We start from the raw sequence: 21,992 nt of genomic DNA, 5'->3' as shown, positions 1-21,992 counted from the left end.
AGCTTCCAGACAAAGAAAAAACGAGGTTTCCTTTTAACAAACTGAATAGTATAGGTCTCAAAAGGAACAGTGCAAGCCAGAAGACCTTACAGCATCACTTCAACACTGTGAACAAAAACCACTGCAATCTGGGATTCTATACCCAGTTATACTGTCAATCAAGATGGTAGATTAGTGATTTATACATATGCAAGGTCTTGAAAAATTCTACCTCTGGAAACAACCTAACTGTCCATCAATGGAGAAATAAATTTAAAAATATGTGATATACAGGCTGGGCACGATGGCTTACACCTGTAGTCCCAGCACTTTGGGAGGCCGAGGCAGGCGGATCACCTGAGGTCGGGAGTTGGAGACCAGCCTGACCAACACAGAGAAACCCGTCTCCACTAAAAATACAAAATTAGCCAGGCATAGTGGCACATGCCTGGTCAGGTACTTGGGAGGCTGAGGCAGGAGAAATACTTGAACTCAGGAGGCAGAGGTTGCAAAGAGCCGAGATCATTCCATTGCCCTCCAGCCTGGGCAACAAGAGCAAAACTGTCTCAAAAATACACACACACAGACATGATAACACACACACATGCACACACACACACACACACACACACACACGATAAAATACTATTCAGCCTTAAAAAAGAAATCCTGTCATTTGTGACAACATGGACGAACCTGAAGGACATTACATTAATAAGCCAGATACAGAAAAACAAATTCCCCACGATTTTACTTATCTGTGGGATCTAAAAGTCAAACTCACAGAAAAAGAGTAAAATGCTGGTTACCAGAGGCTGAGAGGTAGAGAAACCAGGGAGATGTCTGTCAAAGGACACAAAATTTCACTAGAAATAAGTCCAAGAGATCATATAACATAGTGATTACAGTAACAATATACTGTACATTTGAACATTGCCAAGAGTAGATTTTAAGTGTTCTTACCACAAAAGATGATAAATATGTGAAGTAATGCACATTAAACAGCTTGTTTTAGCCATTCCACAAGGTATACATATATCAAACATCATACTGTATGCCATAGATACAATTTTTCCTTGTCAATGAAGAAAACGAATTAAAAAAAATTCTGGCCAGGGGCTCACATCTATAATCCCAGCACTTTGGGAGGCCGAGGCGGGCAGATCACGAGGTCAAGAGATCAAGACCATCCTGGCCAATACGGTGAAACCCATCTCTACTAAAAAATGCAAAACTTATCTGGGCATGGTGGTGCATGCCTGTAGTCCCAGCTACTCGGGAGGATGAGGCAGGAGAATTGCTTGAACCCGGGAGGCAGAGGTTACAGTGACCAAGATGGTGCCACTGCACTCCAGCCTGGCACCTGGCAACAGAGTGAGACTCTGTCTCAAAAGAAAAAAAAAATTCTACCTCTTATGAACTCCTTCTCTGAAAGCTACTGAATGATATTCTTCACGGAACAAGAAAATAAACCAAGAAAGCCAAAGACATGGGCGCCTGAAAGAGGGGATCCAAGGAACTCTCTAGGGAGGCAGTGAAGAGAAATCAAAAGAACAAGCTATAAACAAGCCCTGAAGAATAATCAGTCCAGGCAAGAACATTGAGAAGTTCTTAGAAAGACTTTTCAAAAAGATGAGAATAAAAAAGTGGACAGGTTAGAGAAAACTGACACAGCAGCACAGTCTAGAGTGGAATTAGTGCTTAGTCGAAAAACTTAGCAACTGAATAAAACAAGTATTAACTTCAAGAAAAAAATACTACACTGCAAAGTACAATAGTATGCTATAGTTTACATACTACATGTACAAATATTACATATTTGTATAATTACACAAATTATAAGGTAATTCATGGTTCAGCAATGAATAGGACTTACAGTCATAAGATAAACCAAGAATATAAAGTTAACCAAATTATAACAGAGAATCAAGGAATAGAAAATGTATGCATGATAGACATAGAAGGCGTGAGAGAGTCAAGTGTCAAATTCTGTGGGGAAAAACAACAAATAATGCCTAAAACCGAAAACAATCAACGAGTCACAAAGATCTTAGCGGTAAAAGTAAAACAAAGAGTTGTAACTGGCACTTCTATGGATGAAGGGCACAACTGTTCTTGCTAAGCCTTACACAACTATTTGCCTCGAACCAAAGCCTTAAAATTATATTCCTGACTATTAGAGAAGAGGAAATGAGATGTAAGGGTACTAAAAGACCCAACTCTATTTTGTAGGTTTGGATGTTCTCTGGTATACAGACACCCGGGGAACACACTAAGCTGTGTCTACACTATGTGTTAGAGAGAAGGAAGAAAGTAGAACTGTGGGCACTATGCAAAGCTAAGTATAGAAATGCAAGCAAGTCTTTCTTTCCAGGATTGGTAGGCAATGTCAAATTTTACAAAACTATGCTTTATACTGACAGGTACAAAAGACTAATGAAGGGAGAAGAGCTGGCTTCTAGAAGTTACAATAAATGTGAAATTAAAACTACCTTATTGCTGAATCTATTTAGCTTCTCTACTACAGAACGTTGCAAGATCTATGCATTCAGGACTCAGTTTCAAACCATTTACACAGGAAGAAACATAACCAAACCACTTAGTTCTGCTGCATGGTACTTCCAAGGACAATAAACAAAGTAAAAGGCTCATTCTACTACGTGACACCTTACCTGAAGAATTCTGTCCTGGGAAGCTGGTGTTCGTGGTGTTCTAAGAGCAATGCTGTTGTTGGTGACATTGTACTCAGACAAAAGAGTGCTGGAAGCAGAGTTTGTTATGCCAGATTCCTCGGCAGTCTGACGTGCAATTTCACTTGCTTGGCCTACTTTTACAACTTCCTGGAGTTCTGCATCTGAAATCTAAATGGACACAATTATCACAGTAAGCAACATTTTAACTGAGGCCAGACATAGTGGCTCACACTAATAATCCCAACACTTTGGGAGGCCAAGAAGGGCAAACTGTTTGAGCCCAGGAGTTCGAGATCAGACTGGCCAACAAAGTGAAACTCTGTCTCTATTTAAAAAACAAAACAAAACAAAAAAACCAACATTTTAACTGAAAACTGACACAGCTTTAAATTTCCATATTCCAGAAAAATGAGTCGCTGAAGCTGTGTGATTAGTATCAGGGGTTCACTGTAGTACTCATCCTTTTTGTGGCTTTGAAAGTTTCCATAATATAGCTTCAGAAAGCCTTCCCTAACAAATGTTGGAGGAAAATTCATATATGATATAGAATCAAGCTACATAGGCTGTATCTCCATGCTGAAATTCTTTCAAATCAACGTATCAATGTACCAAGAATGTAAAATAGCAGTATTTATACAAAATTATTCATCAATATGTGGGAGGAGAAAGACTGAAAACCAATTAAAATATCACACAGAAAGAGTCCAGTGAACCACCAGATCCGTAAGAAAATCTAAAGGTATCATGTCAGTAATTTCACCAAAATAAATATCCTAAGGTGTACTAAGAAAAAAATTAAAGACAAAATTTCAATTTAATAATTATCCCCACTAGGAATGGCAGGATATGACAAAATTAGTTTATGCCCATGAATCCTATGTTGATGCAGCCAATGTGCTCATTTGGGAAAACAGTTCTTCTGGTCTCCCATGTCCTTTCCTCTACACCATTAAATCTGTCCAATTCTACCAAGCTGTACTACTCAAAAAAATAAAAGGTTACTCTAAGGTCCCATGTCTCTGACCAACTACAGTAAGTCAAAAGAATACAGCGTGTAATAAGCTGAATGAAGGAATGTTTGTATCTCTTTTCTCCACAACTTCCAGATTCACAACTGTTGTCTCAAAAAAGAGAAGCGTAACACAACAAAACATTCCCTGGGAAAAGGCAGCTTAAAGTCCACAAAGCCAAATCAGACCTTTACCCTGGTCAGTTACAAAAAGTAGCCCTAACCTGCTGACAAAATGTTAAAAGCTAACAATTACTTACCAAACCATCATATGAACAGTTTAGGACCTGATACAACAATGTATACAGAGAAGCTGAAACTATCTTATCATATTATATCACAATTACTTGTGAGCTTTTTTGTCTGTCTGTTTTTGAGATGGAGTCTCACTCCATCGCCCAGGCTGGACTGCAGCAGAACGATCTTGGCTCACTGCAACCTCCACCTCCAGGGTTCCAGCAATTCTCTTGCCTCAGCCTTCTGAGCAGCTGGAATTACAGATGTATGCCACCACACCTGGCTAATTTTTTTATTTCCAGTAGAAACAGAGTTTCACCATGTTGACCAGGCTGGTCTTCAACTCCTGACCTCAGGTGATCCGCCCATCTCAGCCTCCCAAAGTGCTGCGAAAACAGGCATGAGCCACCACAGCAGGTGTGAGGACAGCGGCCAGCCCACAGCCACTTGTTTTCGTGTGTGTCTCACCCACTAAACTGAATTTCTTAAGAGCATCCAGCACAAACGTGGTACACAGGCCTTCAAACATTTGCTGAATAAATGATATGGCATGTAAGTTCACACAGTGAAAAATTTGCTTTTATCAGATTACCTGAGGGGCAGGAAGTACTAGTTTGCTTCTCTTTTTAGTAAATTCAGAAACACCACTAGTTTGAAGAATAGCTGATGGTAAATCAGATTCTTTTTTTCTCTTCAAATGCTGTTTGTCTTTTTTTCTATCTCTTCCTTCTTTTTCACTGTCATGGATCAAGGCAGAGAAGAGATTTTAAAATTACATATAGGCAAAAACATTAAAATCCATACAAATACTCATAACCTTTGAACAATCTCTTTTCTAAGACAATAACTAAAAAGGCTGTGCACGGTGGCTCATGCCTGTTATCCCAGCACTTTGGGAGGCTGAGGTAGGTGGATCACCTGAGGTCTGGGGTTCAAGGCCAGCCTGGCCAACATGGTGAAACCCTGTCTCTACTAAAAATACAAAAATTAGCCAGGCATGGTGGCATGCACCCATAATCCCAGCTACTCAGGAGACTTGAGGCAAGAGAATCATTAGAACCCAGGAGGTAGAGGTTGCAATGAGCCAAGATCGTGCCACTGCACTCCAGCCTGGGCAACAGAGAAAGACTCCATCTCAAGAAAAAGAAAAAAAAGAGACAAAAACTAAAAGAAGACAAAAACAATATATATTAAGTAGTTTCCTACATAATTACTTACTATATTCAGGATGAAAGCAAACTCAGAATAACAATAAAATATTATTGAAGTACTAAATATTAATATATACAAGTATAAAGATAATGACAAGCAAAACATTCCACATAATGTCAAAAGAAAAACATTCCTGCATTATGAATATATTCAATAAGAATGTGTGTGCACATAGGAAAAAGTATGACAAGCATGTAAAAGGGAAAATAAGTATATGAAAAAGATAAAATTAAAACATAATTTTTAAATTTCTCTTTAAAACTGTTATTAAATTGTCATGATTCTTAAAATTCACAATTTTTTTAAAAAGGCTATTTTAATACTGACAAGTGACATCTAAACATGTAGGAAGTCTAAAGCCAGGCTCAAAGCAGTCTTTCAAAGCTCCAGGAATACCTCCTCCCCTTCTGCATGTCTTTCTTGCCTCCTGCACTTAGTACTCCTTCCAAAAATTGTTTTCCTGCCAAATCTCTTTATTTGTAGAGCCTACCTAAAGCAAAGTCCTAATCTGAGGAATACAAGGGAGTACATCTAAAAAAGTCCTATTTTACAATGACTAATAGCTGTTGCTTTGTAACAATTCATGTCAACAGAGCAGAAAACTTTAAAAAATCCTTGACAACCATAAAATACTCTCCCTACAACATTTATGTATGAGATTTAAAGAAACTAAAAATCTCAAGAAATAGGAAAAATCTGCTATCCTCTAAGACATAAAGATTTTGTAAATGTATATCTATCCCCATCAAGTGAAAAGATCAGTAAGTTTTTTCTTTTAATTTCATCTTAGTAAAAACGAGGTAAAATTTTTCACTAGAAAAGACTAAAAGGGCCAGGCATGGTGATTCATGCCTGTAATCCCAACACTTTTTAAGGGAGTGAAGGGAGGGTAGCTTGAGCCTAGGATTTCAAGACCACCATGGATAACATGGCAAGAACCACATCTCTACAAAAAATAAAAAATTAGCCAGTCATGTTGGCGCGCATCTGTGGTCCCAGCTACTTAGGAGGTTGAGGTGGAAGGATCGCTTAAGTCTAGGAGGATATAATGAGCTATGATCATGCCACTGCACTCCAACCTAGGTGACAGAGTGAGAGACCCCATCTTAAAAAAAATTTTTTTTAAAGACTAAAAAAAACCAGACTCAATTTTGACAGATTCCTCAGCCACTAGGTAAAATCTATTCATAAATGCATATAAAAGTTAAGATGTGATTCAAAGAGTAAATAGTCCATTAAGAGCCACACATTTCAATTCAAGAGCCAAAAACAGCATTCTGTGCTAAAAAACATGACAGCCAGGGTCCCTAATTTTCTCAGAAAGGTAAATCCATTAAAATAAATAAAACCAAATGTAGGCCACATTGTACTAATAAAAATCTAGGCCAGGCACAGTAACTGAGGCCTATAATCCCAACACTTTAAGAAGGATCGCTTGAGGCTAGGATTTGAGACCAGTCTGGACAACAAAAGGAGATCTCGTCCTACAAATTAAAAAACAAAAAATTGGCTAGGTGTGGTGGTGTACACACCTGCAGGCCTAGCTACTCAGGGGGCTGAGGTGGAAGGCCTGCTTGAGGCCAGGAGGTCAAGGCTTCAGTAAGCCATGATTGCACCACTGCACTCCAGCCTGGGTAACAGAGCAAGACCCTGACTTAAAAAAAAAAAAATTTAATTTTAAAAAATTCAAATCAATTTTAAAAATATGGCTCTGAGAATAATACCTGACCCTTCGTAAGAATCCTCTTACTATACCTTTCCATTTCCAAAATCAGAAAGGCAACTTACGATCTTAGCTCCCCATCAAGATCCTGTTGTCTTAATTTCCTGAAATCTGCATCCAGGGCCTGGTAGTTTTCCTCAGAAGTATCATAAAAACCAAGGGCAGGCTTTTTTTCAAATGGGATTTCAGCATTATAATCAACTCCTCTCTTCCTTTTTCTTTTCTTCTGAATTTCTATGCCAGCTGCTCGAAGTTCTCTTCTTTTTTGGAGGGCAGCAAGACGTCTGAAAAGAATGCAGAATCACCTTGAAAATAATCTACCATGTGGCAGGGATGAATTAACCAACACAGTTAAAAAAAAAACTATCCATTTATTTGGGGAAGAAATATTTATTTAAATCCTTACCTCACACCATTCACTAAAACAAATCCTTGTTTTAATTTAAAGGTGTACACACCCATGCAAATAATAAGGCAAAAAGAAAAACCAAAAGCAACTAAAAGCAAACATGTATCTTATCTCTGGATGGAAATGTACTTACTAAACATAAACTAAATAAATGGCAAAAGAAAAAATCAAAAAGAAAAAAACAATTTTTGCATTTTAATCCATCCATCTGCACACTGAACAGCTTTGAGATTTAAAATTTATAACTGTAACATTATGAAAACTCATATATGAAATAAAAAGGCAAATAGTAGGGAAAAAATATCTGCAATTAGTACTAAGGATAAATATAAAGAGTCTAAGCAAAGTTTTTTTTTTTAAAGGAACTCAAAGGGGGAAAAAGAGCAAAAGGAAACAATTTACAAAGGAAAAAATGCAGGTAGCTAAAATGACAAAAGTCTTACTTAAGTTAATAATTAAAGAATCACAAATTAACAAGTACCATTTTTACATATCTAATTAATATCGTTCAGTTTTTTGTTCTGGTTTAATGGCAAAGTTGCAAAAAACGGACAGTCTGCTGCACTGGTAATAAGAAACTATATTGGTGCATCCTTTCCCAAAGAGAAGTTGGAAATACACATTCATAGCCTAAAGATTTTCATATTTTTTTAGCATCAATTTCACTCCTTAGCCTTTAGCCTAAGGAAATAAGTTAGACCATGAGTAAGGATTTAACTACAAAGCTGTTCACTAAGCACTGTTTATAAGAGTGGAGAGCTGGATACAATCTAAACCATCCATCAATAAGAAATTAAATGCATTTGTAAGATATCAGCCATTTATATAAACTTTTAAAAGGCTATAAATCTACTCTGACATGGAAAGAGGCCCAAGACATACTGCTGTGTAAAAAATGTTAGAAAGTTTACATCTTACAGAGCAACATATAAGAACTGTATGCATATCTATGAGTGAATATATGTCTGAGGAGATATGAAGGATGTCCACCAAAATATTAATAATGGCAGTCACTGGAAGGTGGAATTCCATTTACTTTTTACTTTTTTTCTTTGTGTCTTTCTATGTTGCTATAGCTATAATGATTTCATGATTTTAAAAAAAAAGCTATTCACAATATTAAAGAGAGAAAACAAGTCAGCAACAGTATATATGAGTGACTTCCAGCATGACAGCATGAGGAACTCTATAAACCCACTACCCAGGGAGAATGGTGAAAACTATGTATTTAAAAAAATAACCAACTAAAGTCTCTGGAGAGTATCTAAAGCAGAAACAGCAAATATATAAACATTAACTTAAGGAAATCTACTTAAACTCGGTAAAAAGAAAAGCAAGAATATAATATTTAAATCAAGATCCACTCCCTCCTTCCCCCCACCTCAGAGAAACAGACACTCCACTCCACACAAGTGCATCCAACAACCCAGAGCTCCTTCTCCCCTCCGGCTCCCAGCAGTAGGGCTTTCATTCCAAGAGCATTTCTAGTGGCAAAGTTCCACCAGGATCTGAGAAGTGAGACTTCCTTCATCCATCCAAACAGAACAGAAGTCCTAGCTTTGGGCACAGTGCTGCTAATACTGGAGCCCTGACTGCCTTTGCCCTGGCTTATGGGATGACGATTCCATGCTGAGGGTGGTGGGGGGCGGGCTAGGCAAGCCAAGGAAACCTTGGGCTGCTGTCCATCCCCTACTCCCCACCAAACACTAAGCTAATAAAGCAGGGCTGTCCCTTAGAGACAAGCCCCATCAGAGCTCTGGGGAAGAAGCAGGACAGATAACTGAGAGCCTTACATCTCTCCTCAAACAAAAGGACTTCATTTGCAACAGAGTGTAGAGAAGTTCAAGCCTAAGGGCACTCTCAAAAACACTGGGAAGTTGTGGTAAAAGGCAATTGGGAAGAAACTTGACAGACTCAATGGAGATACCAATGAATGTGCAGGCCTACTAGTTTGACAGAAACAAGGAATGAAGGCTGGAAGGAGGGAACCCTCCCTGAGGTGAGAACAAATCTCAAACACTGATATCAGCAATTACCCCTTCAAAGGAGCCCAAATTTGAGTGGATCAATTTGTAGTGCAATTTATGCCTCAGGACATTGCTGAAAACACAGCAAACAGCTGGCAATCAGTAGAATTTAACAGGGCAAACAGCTGGCAATCAGTAGAACTTAACAGTGAAATGAATGTCAGAGAGCCCTGCCCAAACCATGCCATCCCAGGGTGTCTGTGAGCATACCTAAGACTGCCTCCCTGAGGAGCAACATCAGATGCTTCACATTTCTCATGGGAGGGAAAGGAAGAACAGATTGACTAAAATTGGCCAGACACGTTGGCTGATGCCTGTCTGTAATCCCAGCAATTTGAGAGGCCAAGCGGGGAGGTCAGGAGTTTGAGACCAGCCTGGCCAACATGGGGAAACCCCATCTCTACTAAAAATACGAAAATTATCCAGGCATGGTAGAGAGCACCTGTAATTCCAGCTATTCGGGAGGCTGAAGCAGGAGAACTGCTTAAAACTGGGAGGCGAAGGTTGCAGTGAGCCAAGATTGTACCTGGGTGACAGCAAGACTGAGTCTCAAAAACATAAATAAATAAAATAAGCCACTCACCAAACAAGTAAACAAGCAAATAATAAATGGGGGCTGGGGGAAGTAAGTACCCAAAATTGCTCTATCATCTAAAATGTCTAGTTTCCAACAAAAAATTATAATACATGCAAAGGAACAGGAAAGAATGATCCATATCCTAGAAAAAATACAAGCAACAGAAACTGCCTATGTGAGCAACAAGATGTCAGATTAACAGACTTGAAAGTAGCCACTATATGTTCCAAAACAAAAAGGAAACCAAAAAGTAAGGGAAGGTATGACGACAATGTTGCATCAAATAGAGAATATCAATAAAGAGACAGAAATGTTTAAGAAGAACCAAATGAAGTTTTCAAATTGAAAAGCACAAAGCTGATCAGCTAAGTAGGGAAAAGGAAGGAAATAACAAAAACGTGGAAAAAAAATTTTAAGAAAAATTAATTTACTTAATTAAAAAAAAAGTGGCCACAGTGGCTCACACCTATAATCCCAGCACTTTGGGAGGCCAAGGCAGGCAGACTACCTGAGGTCAGGAGTTTGAGACCAGCCTGGCCAACAGGGTGAAACTCCGTCTCTACAAAAAATACAAAAATTAGGCGAGCATGGTAGCACACGCCTGTAGTTCCAGGTACTCAGGAGGCTGAGGCAGGAGAACTGCTTAAACCCAACAGGTGGAGGCTGAAGTAAGCAGAGATTGTGCCAGTGCACTCCAGCCTGGGTGACAAAGCAAGACTCTGTCCAAAAGAGAAAAAAAAAGTACAAAGCTGAAATGTAAACTTCACTAGAGAGGCTCAACAGGAGAGAATAAGAATGAAGAAATATGAACAGAGCCTCAGAGAAATATGTGGCACTATTAAATGCACCAACATAAGCATAAGAGGAGTACCAAAAGGAGAGAAGTGAAAGGAGCAGAATAAAATGTGTGAAGATATGTTTAATGGCCAAAATTTTGAAAAATTTATTGAAAAATATTAATCTACATATCCGGTAAGCTCAATGAACTCCAAGATAAACAAAAAGAAATCTACAGACAGACACATCATATTAAAAATGTTGAAAGCCAAAGACGAGAAGATTGAAAACCAGTAAGACAGGCCAATCACAGTGGCTCGCACCTGTAATCCTGGCACTTCGGGAGTCCAAGAAAGAAGGATGGCTTGAGGTCAGGAGTTCAAGACCAGCCTGGGCAACACAGTAAGACTCCGTCTCAACAAAAAAATTTTTTTGTAATTAGGTGGGCATGGTGGTGTGCATCTGGTAGATCCAGCTACTCAGGAGGCTAAGGCAGAGGATTACTTGAGCCCAGGAGTTGAGGGCTGCAGTGAACTCTGCACTACAGCCAAGGCAACAGAGAAAAACCCTCTCTTAAAAAAAAATAAAAATTAAAAGCAATAAAACAAAAATGATTCAACAATACAAGGAAATCTCAGTAAGATTTACAGTATTTCTCATTAAAACAATACAGTATGATTCAATTTTGTAGAAATGTTAGTGTATATATACATGTATAAATACACATCTATGTTGAAAGAAAAGTTTAGAGATATATATTTCAAATTTTAAAGTAATTTCATTCTTTAAATAATGGAAATAAAGACTTCAAACCACATTAGAAAACCTTTACACCATAATGCTAAATGTCTATAACCAAGTCATAAAGTATTATATTGCATATGTCCCAAAATTAGAACATTAACAATACTGGAAGAAAAAATGTGCTACTTTATAATCAATAAAAAACTGCTTTAAGTTAAAAGGTAGATTTGTAATTTAACATTTAAAACAAATAGCCCTGCGCTGCATTCTGCATAAAGGCTAACCCAGCCTGTTATAATATAACTTATAAAGATTTGCAGAATCTATAAGAATGCCTACAAGAAATTATAGGGTAAATTAAAATCTGCAACTTTTATTTAAAGCAATCAATGCTAGCCATACTTGGAGATTTTTCACATATTTATTTGCTGTATCCCTGGTCCAATCCACATGGTTAAAAGGCTCTAAAAATTTGGTCCCCAACAACCACGGATAAAAATGGAAAAGTAATTTTTTTTCAACCTTACTCACAGTATTTAACTCTAAATAGTATACAGAATAGAGAGGTGGCCAAGAATGGGAGAAAGTTTAGTACTTCCTCTTGGTTTCTGTTTACTGTCCCAGGCAGCTCATACCCTCAACATAAGTTAACTATTCTAGGCTAGCAGCTGGTCAGCTCTGCCAACATGCATCCTCAGGCATGAAAAAAATCCTCCATCCCAGAATCTGGCACTTCAAAGCCATTAATTCCAACATACTGCTCGTCATCAGGTGAAGAAGCACCAGCAGGCCAACCTGGGGTCCACAAAGGGGCACTGTGTAGGACAGGGAGGTTATTCCAGGGCCGGTCCAAATTTGCCCTTTACTGACTTCATCTTGGATTCTGAGTTACTGGGACATCAATCATGGACTTAACCAAAAGGAAAAAAGGGGAAAGCGAAGAAAATCCTGGGTGAAAGACAATGTGCAATATATACTCATTTACTTTTTAAATAAAGATTTCTGTGAGGGCCTAAATTTGGTTCTAGGCTCATTAATTCCCTCTTTGTTCAGCCAAGTATTCTATTTCACGGCCAGTGCCTGCCCAATACCAATCAAGCAAAGTAACTAATTAGCAGTCATACAAAAGACACATAATCTTGTGTGTCCTAAAATCATGACTCCAAAATAGCTACAACAAGTGAAGCTCTCATAAGACAACAGAACAAACTCAACATACTGGATAAACTGGGCCAGCAACTGGCCAGCTTAAATTTTTTAAAATATGGTTTTCTCTAACTATTCTGAAATGGTTAGGGAAAAAAATACAAGATGTTTTCAGAGAAATAAAGAAGGTAAAGAATACTAGCAAAATGAGAATTGGACAATTCCAATTATCATTCACCCAACAGGGTTAATAAATCATGTCGCACCGGGCGCGGTGGCTCAAGCCTGTAATCCCAGCACTTTGGGAGGCCGAGGCGGGTGGATCATGAGGTCAAGAGATAGAGACCATCCTAGTCAACATGGTGAAACCCCGTTTCTACTAAAAATACAAAAAAAAAAAATTAGGTGGGAGTGGTGGCGCGTGCCTGTAATCCCAGCTACCCAGGAGGCTGAGGCAGGAGAATAGGCTGTGATGAGCCGAGATTGCGCCATTGCACTCCAGCCTGGGTAAAAAGAGCGAAATTCCATCTCAAAAACAAAACAAATAAAAAAAATAAATCATGTCATTTTTATTGGTCCTTAGGATGCCTAGACTAATTACTGAACTATGAATGGTAACAACCACACTGTGACATTGTGAAATAATATATTTGGTCTTCATCCCTGTTTACAACAATGCAACTTCTAAAATCCTGGGACTCTTCCGAGTGATAAGGGTCTTTCTGTATGTTAATGAGTTGACTGATGGCTGTCACCAGAAAGACCAAGGCAGTATTAGAGGATTGGGACTTTCAGCCCTACCCCCCAACCTCAGGAGAGGGGAGAAGGGCTGAGGGTTCAGTTGATAAGCAACGGCCAATGATGTAATCAATCTTGCCTATGTAATGAAGCCTCCATACAAACCCAAAAGGACAGAGTCTGGAGAACTTGTGGGCAGCCAAATACATGGGGCTTCCAAAAAGGTGAACAAGAACACACCCACTTGCTCAGAGGGTGGCATATCCCAGCTTCAATGGGACATAAGCACCTGCATTCAGGACCCTTCCAGACTTCACCCTATGTATCTCTTCATGTGGCTGTTAATTTGTATCCTTTAACATATCCTTTATAATAAACTAGTAAATTGAGTATTTTCTTGAGTTCTGTGGGCCCTCTAGCAAATGAATAGAACCCAAGGAGAAGGCAGTGGAAGCCAGCTCTTTAGTCAGAAACACAAGAAAAACAACCTGAGGCTTGTGGTCAAGCATCAAAACTGGTGTTCAGTCTTGTGGGACTAAGTCTTCAACCTGTGAGATCTGGAGCTATCTCCAGATAGACAGTATTAGAGTTAACTGAATTAGAGGACAACCTGCTATCCACTGCAGGATTGCCTGCTTGCTGGTGGTGGGGGGTGGGTGGGGGGAAGAAAACACCTATCTGGTCACAGAAGTATTCTGTGTTGATAGTTAAGTGAAAAAAACACTTTGCTTTTTATTCCTATATCCACACATACCTTGCTTCTTCCAATTGTTTCTCTCTTGCTTTCCTCTTGGCCTTCTTTCCCTGAGTATTAGCCAAGCGAGCTCTGGCTTCAGAAAGCATCTCAAGTTCATCTGCAAAAATTAAAAGAAGAAAAACTGAGACCGCCATCATGAACGACACAGTAACTATCCACACTAGAAAGTTCATGACCAACCGACTGCTTCAGAGGAAATAAATGGTCATTGTCCTTTACCCCGGGAAAGCAACAGTGCCTAAGACAGAAATTTGGGAAAAACTAGCCAAATGTACAAGACCACACCGGATGTCATCTTTGTATTTGGATTCAGAACTCATTTTGGTGGTGGTAAGACAACTGGCTTTGGCATGATTTATGATCCCCTGTATGCAAAGAAAAATGAAACCAAACATAGACTTGAAAGACATGGCCTATATGAGAAGAAAAAGACCTCAAGAACACAACGAAAGGAACGCAGGAACAGAATGAAGAAAGTCAGGGAGACCACAAAGGCCAATGTTGATGCTGGCAAAAAGTGAGCTGGGGACTGGATCACAGCCAAAGGGGTAAAGGTGCTGCAATGATGTTACCTGTGGCCATTGTGGATTTTTCACAAGAAGCTTAATAAACTAAAAACTTTCATGTGGGGAAAAAAAAAAGAAGAAAAACTAAGTTTTTTCTTAGTTCTTACATACCTTACAAGCAAGGTATGTAAGAGACACTCTATTACTCTATTAGAAAAAAACATAAATATACTCACAGTGTAGCATAATGGAAACAGCTTGAGTTTTGAAATCAAAGAACCTAGGTTAAAAATCAGGCCCACCACTTGCTAGCTATGTGACCTTATAGTCACTTACTCACCCTCCCTAAGTGTATCTTCCTATAAAATTGGAAGACAATTCCTACTTCACAAGGATGTTGAGAAGAGCTAAGTAAAATGAAATATGTAAAGCATCCTATTCATCAAACAGTGGCTAGAATTACTGTATCCTTCATTATCATCAACTAACTGACACAGCACAAATTGTGAAATATGGTAAAAACGATTTCATTATGAGAGAACTGCTATCATGAGATGCTTTTTTTTCCCTCAGAACAATTTCTCTCCTCCAATACATTTTGCATGGCTCTGTGGAATGGAGTAACACACGCCATTATTGATGCCTTCAAACAATTCCTATGCGAGGCTGTCCAACCAAATCACATGGGAACTTGTAAAATACTCAGATTCCAAGGTCACTGCTCTTCCCTTGCCCCTCACACCACCTCAGATGTACTGACTCCGTATATACAGGGGAAGCCCTCATATTTCTATTTTTAAATGTACCCCCTGTGATAATGATGCAGCCAGCCTAGCCACAGCCTGCCTTTGGGAACCACTACATTCAAACTTTTATATTTTAGAAACTCAACAAATAGTCACTGAATGCTTCACAACAACCCTGCTAAGGTAAAGCAGTTACTAGTATTCTCCATCTAGCAACAAAGGGAATCACAGCTCGAAGAGATTTTAAGACTTGCTGAAGGTCAAACAACTAATAGGTGGCACACACAGGTTGAAAATCCAATTCTTGATTTTCTGTTAATACATACTTTACATATTTATAGTGTACGTGTGAGAGTTTGTTACATGCATAGAATGTGTAATGATCAAGTCAGGGTATCTGGGGTATCCACTGCCTTGAGTATTTATTTCAGATCTCTCTTCCAGCTACTTTGGAATACATAATACACTGTCGCTAACTATAGTGACCCTATTCTGCTACCAAACATTGTAACTTATTTCTTTCCATCTATACTTGTACCCATTAACCAACCCGTCTTCATCCCGCTCTCCCACCTACACACTGTTCCCAGCCTCTGGCATCTATCACTCTATTCTCTACCTCCATGAAATAAATGTTTTTAGCTCCCACAGATGAGTGAGAATATGCAGTATTTCTCTCTCTGTTCCCGGCTTATTTCACGTAACATAATGACTTCTAGTGCCATCCATGCTGCTGCAAATGACATTTCATTGTTTTTTATGGCCAAATAGTATTTTGTGTGTGCGTGCGTGTGTGTGTGTGTGTGTGTGTACATCACTATTTTTTTTTTTTGAGACAGGGTCTTGCTCTGTTGTCCAGGCTGCAGTGCCAAAGCTTGATCTTGGCTCTCTGCAAACTCAGCCTCCTAGGCTCAAGTGATCCTCCCACCTCAGCCTCCCCAGTAGCTGGATCTACAGGCATGCGCCACCACACCTGGCTAATTTTTGTATTTTTTATAGAGGCAGGGTTTCACCATGTTGGCTATGCTGGTCTCAAATTCCTGGGCTCAAGTGATATGCCCAAAGTGCTGAGATTACAGCCGTGAGCCACCATGCCCAGCCCACATTTTCTTTATCCATTCATCCATTGATGGACACTTAGATTGATTCCATATACTTTCTAGTACAGAACTCCTGATTCAATACCTCACAGAATCACTTGTAAGTCTCCATCACTGTCTCACAGTGTTGCCTTCTCACACAGAATAAATAACTTGCCTGTAGTCAATTTAGTAATTAATAGGAGGACTGAGGTCCAATATTCCAACTTGCTGCCTCTCTCCATGGAATAGGAATGAGAAACAGGATCCTCAAGAGCTCACCTCCAGCCTCTGAAAAATCCACCCAGTAGAATTACACTACTCAACTTTAAAGACAGGGTCTCGTTATATTGCCCACACTGGCCTCCAACTCTTGGGTTCAAGAGATCATCCCACCTCAATTTGCTTAGCAGCCAGCACTACAGGCACACACCACCACACCCAGTAACACTGCTTAATTAACTGAACTGAAAAAACAAGATAAAGGGACACTATTCAGAAAAAGCAATTACTCTATAACAGAAAACACTGGACACATTTGGAAAGATACTTAGAATAAGAACTGCTAACAGAAATAGGGGCCAGGTATGGTGGCTCACAGATATAATATCAACTCTTTGGGAAGCAGAGAAGGGAGGATAGCTTAAGCCCAGGAGTTTGAGACCAGCCTGGGTAACACAGGGAGACCCCATCTCTAGAAAAAATTAAAAAATTAGCCAGGCATGGTGGCACACATCTGTAGTCCCAACTACTCAGGAGGCTGAGGTGGGAAGATCATTTAAGCACGGGAGGTGAACACTGCAATGAACCATGATTGTGCCACTGCATTCCAGCCTGGGTAACAAGAGCAAGACCTTGTCTCAAAAAAAAAAAAGGAAGGGATTCTAAAGTAGAGGAGTTCAGAAAGGAACTAAAAGAGTTAAAAAGAGACCTGAGGAGTTTATAGTTACCAAAGAAATAAATTCCTCAAAGCACACACTTACCCTCATCCATATCAATTGGATCAGGCCGTGCTGGTTTTGTTTCTGGATTTGGATCTATTTCTCCAGGTTTAAGTTTTCGTGGATCATCTGTTGTTTCCTCTTCATTGTCTCTTTGGGCAGCTTTATCCCTAGAAAAAAGCCCACATGAGTTAGTCACACTATAATACCATTTAGTGTTAAAATTATCATTTCCAAGCTCTGACACTCTTTTTGCCCCCCCCCAAAAAAAAAATGGATGGGCTTTAACAAAATAAAGCCTTTCTACATTACTTCATTTCAAAGAGATGATATTAAAATTCGCTAATTTCAGTGACTGCTTTCAATCACTCTGAAAAAGGACCCAACAGATCCTAATCACAACTGCAGTACAGCCACACAGACTTTAAAAAAAAAAAAACTATTAGTAAAGAACCAAAATGTTGCAATAGTTAATTCTCAGCAGCATGATTATGGTGGCTTTTATTTGCTCTTTTACTATTTTTTCCCCAGATTTTCTAATGATAAACATGCATGACTTGTATAATTTTTTTCAATTATTATTTTAAGAAGTATACAACAGAAGGCATAATTTTGATCAACCATATGAGATTTGGAAAATGCCATCCAATGGCTTCAGCCCTGGCTTTACTCACATCTGTAATTAAAAGTTTAAAGAGAGAAAATACTAAAAGTTTATTCGGCCTCTTTCGGAAGAGATACATATATTCTACACTGCTTTTGAAGATACACTTACAGAAGAAATTCATAGTGTTCTAAGCACTGGGCCGCTGTTCTTCCAATGATTGGAGCAATGGTCCTCCACTGAGTTGGCATCAACTTGGCCAAGTGCAAGAGTTTTTCCTCCTCTTCTCTGGACCATTCTGTCTTTTTAATGCTTGGATCTAGCCATTCATACCTATTAAAAACAGATCATTTTATGTATTAATCAGCTACCTGGCATAAATATCCAATTTGCACAATGGATACACTGACTTCTAGTGTCTGAAAAACAAATGCTCTCATCCTTCAATTACTAAAACTGTTCTTTTTGACAACAGAATATTTTCTGTGTGGTTACACTCACCCCAGTCAATATTCCCCATTTCATCACAGGTTCTATTTTGTTTTAATTATACAAGATTAGTAATGGTTAAAAATCACTTAACTGAATCATCATATGCCATCTTTCCCAAATATCATTTGTTTTTATTTTATACTTTTCTAGAAATTGTGAAATATCTGAAAGACAATACAACCTCATACTTTTTAGTGTTTCTAGTTTTCATACTATTTTCTCATGCTCTGATTCTCACAACATGGCTTACTTCTTTTTTTTTGGAAGAAGTCTCACGCTGTCACCCAGGTTGGAGTGAAATGGCATGGTCTCAGCTCACTGCAACCCCCTCTTCCCAGGTTCAAGCAATTCTGCCTCAGCCTCCTGAGTAGCTGGAATTACAGGTGCCCACCACCACCACGCCCAGCTAATTTTTTGTATTTTTAGTAGAGATGGGGTTTTACCATATTGGCCAGGCTGGTCTCGAACTCCTGATCACGTGATCTGCCCGCGTCTGCCTCCCAAAGTGCTGGGATTACAGGCGTGAGCCACCGCAACTGGCCAGTGTCTTACTTCTTTAAGCTTTTGACTTTGACTCAATTCACCATATCCTTTCATTTGATATGTTTTAAAATTTAAGTAAAACTACTATGACATCCCCTCTGTCTTTCCTAATGCCCCACTGAGTCCACCTTTTCCATACAGTCTACTTAGTTGGATGACGGGCAGGCAAACAGAACTGAAGTCCTACCAAGCATCAGAGCAGGAGCTGTTAACACTAAGAGAAAAGAGAAATCAGAACCAATTCTTCAGCCTAAAAATCATCTTCCTCTTATCAGCCAATTTCTACATTCTTTTACATTCTTTTTTTTTTTTTTTTTTTGAGTGGAGTCTTCCTCTGTTGCCCAGGCTGGAGTGCAGTTGCACCATCTCCACTTACTGCAACTTCCACCTCCTGGGTTCAACCGATCCTCCCACCTCAGCCTCCCAAGTAGCCACCACACCTAGCTAATTTTTGTATTTTTAGCAGAGGCAGGGATTTCACCACATTGGCCAGGCCGGTCTCAAACTCCTGACCTCAGCTGATCCCAGCCTTGGCCTCCCAATATGCTGGAATTACAGATGCACCTGGCTGATTTCTACATTCTGATCCTTTCTCCTACCCAGGTACTTAGGAAATTAGGTCATTCTTGTACAATCCAAAGTATGTTCCTAACACCATATGAGTTGGGGCTGGTGCCAAGTAACTCAGGCCAAGAACACACTATATAGCTTCATAGCTTCATGTGTCCATTGCCCTGTGATTTAAGAGGTGACACCACAGGTTCAGAGCTCGCTTATGTTTTAATATATATATATAAATACATATTATACAACATTATATTATCAAATATAAAATATAGAATGTTTCAAATTTATTGAAACTCAACTACTATAGGCTTACTTACAAAATTAACCAGCATTTGTTATTTATTTGAGAAAGTAAGTTCTAAAACAACTCACTTACGTACTTTTAGAACACAATTCGTTTACAAGCTGGGGCTCATCTGTCCCTGAAAGTAGACTTTGTATGCTTCACAAAGCACTCTCAAATACATTAACACATTTAGATGGTAACTCATCTCTATCAGTTGGGACAAAGTATTATTACTCCTAATTGGGAGAAAACAACGGCAGAGGAGAGGGGATAGAAAAATGGCTTGCCTAAGATCACATAGGAAGCAAGTGACAGCTAAGTCAAAAATCCAAGTTCCCATCTCCCACTCCATGCCTTGTCATCTCATAATGTCTGCTTTCTTTGATAAGGTTCACAGAACTGGCATTTTCCTTCATCATAATTTAGCTCCTTTTATGTTTTCTTCTTATTAAACTGGTACATACCATCTGGCTTTGCACTGCTTTGCTGATTTTCTATGCAGCAACGAAGCAATCCTAGACCACTGGTTTTTCCCATATTTCATTACCGCTGCTTTCAGAATTTCATCCTAAAAAAAAATTGCCAGAGTACATTCAGTCACAAAACTCCAAGTGAGAAAAGACAAAACTTAAATTAACTCTGATACCTGCTAGAGAGAGAGAGAGAGAGAGAGAGAGAGAGAGAGAGAGAGGTACATATAATATGCCCATATACACCCCTTAGGTTAAAAAACTAAGGATGAAAACCTCATTAACTACAATGATAAACAGCAAGCAAGAACTAAGAAATTAATAAGAAATCCCTTAGAAAGGCACCTACCCACCCTACACCACAATCTCCAATAATTTGAGAGTGAGAACAGCCCAATGTGAGAAACCCTACTTTATGACAAAGATTAAGAAAAAGTATTCTTCAACATGTGGCTGTCCTTCTCTTCAAAAAGGATAACTAAAAGGTGTAACTCATTCATTTATATACTCACTCAAAAAACACTTCCTGAACACGTACCTTGAACCAGGTCTTGAAGAAAGGGAATCAAACAAGACATATCCAGGCCTCAAGAAGCAAGTTGAGACTCTGGTGAATATATTCTCCAACCCAAGCCTCCTGTCTCAAGTTAACACACGGCATTTCCCCTCCAGCCCCTTAACCCCCCAACTATGACTCAAGAATCCACATCTCACGTTTAACCTAAGAATTAAATATTTCTGCCCCCACCCCACCAGTCAGCTTTCCCTCCAATTCCCTCCCACCACCCCCATACCATTTCACCAGGGGACCCATCACAATGTGGAATGTGCCAATCTCAAGGCAGCCTGGCAAGCCAAGCCACAGACAAGAAGGTTAATGGAGCTACAGATGCATGCACTCAGGCTATTTTACTTTAAGGCTTTTCTCCCCACATTGGATTTGAGGTACATGACTCTTACTTGAGATACCCCACTCCATTCCCTACTTCTCCCACGATCGAAGATATATTTTTTAAAAAGACTGCAGAACTTTGAGCCCTGCATAGGAATCCTGCTGTTACTTAATTTTATATCTGTCTCTCCCTCAGAAGTCACCTCTTCTCCATTTTAAACAGCCTAGTTCCCTCTGTGCAAACTGAGGCAGTTTTCACTGTCTTTATCTGTAACTCTGTTGTAGTACTACTACACTTTTAAACACAACTTCAACTAAATAGGTACAGCAGATACCTACTCTACCTGATTCATTCTGCAAACACCTGTCAAGCAACCTGTTGGTTACTGTTCTAGGTTCTAGGGATACCAAGACCTGGTCCTCTTGCAATGCTGTCTGGTGAGGTGAAAGAGCAACTAGCACTTACTCAGAGGCTACTATGTGCCCTACTCTGTTCTAAACGTTCCAAACGTATTAACTCGTATAATCCTCAAGAGAGATAAGTAGTATTATCCCACTTTAGAAAAATTTAAAAACTCAGGCTTTCGGAAGTTAAAAAACTTACCCAGTAGCACATAGAGGATGTGATGTTTACAAAAAGACAAAGCAAGCTTTAAAAAACGGAAGAAAAAGGTACCATGAGAATACCAGGGGTGCAACTAATTCTTACAGGGATTTCAAGAAGTGTTTCTGAACTAGGCTTAAAGGATGATCAGAAAGATGTCAAGCACTAGGAAGGCACAAGACGTAAAAAAAGAAGCCACAAAATGTAATGCGAAAAAGACATGGAGCATGAAAA

General features: G+C 39.2%; 1 protein-coding gene across 1 annotated transcript in view; it reads right to left on the bottom strand.

Annotated features, from left to right (window-relative positions):
* Positions 1-21,992, bottom strand: part of CDC5L (cell division cycle 5 like) — a 66,377-nt gene that overhangs the window by 43,454 nt on the left and 931 nt on the right. Inside the window, exons 2-8 of the mRNA XM_002746594.7 lie at positions 20,257-20,360; positions 18,076-18,237; positions 17,343-17,470; positions 14,026-14,125; positions 6,919-7,137; positions 4,511-4,655; positions 2,652-2,840 (exon numbers count right to left, since the gene is read on the bottom strand). Coding sequence (XP_002746640.1) covers positions 2,652-2,840; positions 4,511-4,655; positions 6,919-7,137; positions 14,026-14,125; positions 17,343-17,470; positions 18,076-18,237; positions 20,257-20,360 — 1,047 coding nt within the window. The remainder of the gene's footprint in view (positions 1-2,651; positions 2,841-4,510; positions 4,656-6,918; positions 7,138-14,025; positions 14,126-17,342; positions 17,471-18,075; positions 18,238-20,256; positions 20,361-21,992) is intronic.

This window comes from Callithrix jacchus, chromosome 4 (genome assembly GCF_049354715.1).
Source record: "Callithrix jacchus isolate 240 chromosome 4, calJac240_pri, whole genome shotgun sequence".
NCBI classification, from domain to species: domain Eukaryota; kingdom Metazoa; phylum Chordata; class Mammalia; order Primates; family Cebidae; genus Callithrix; species Callithrix jacchus.
Note: the sequence above shows the minus strand (reverse complement) of the source record. Positions and strands in the feature narration are given on the sequence as shown.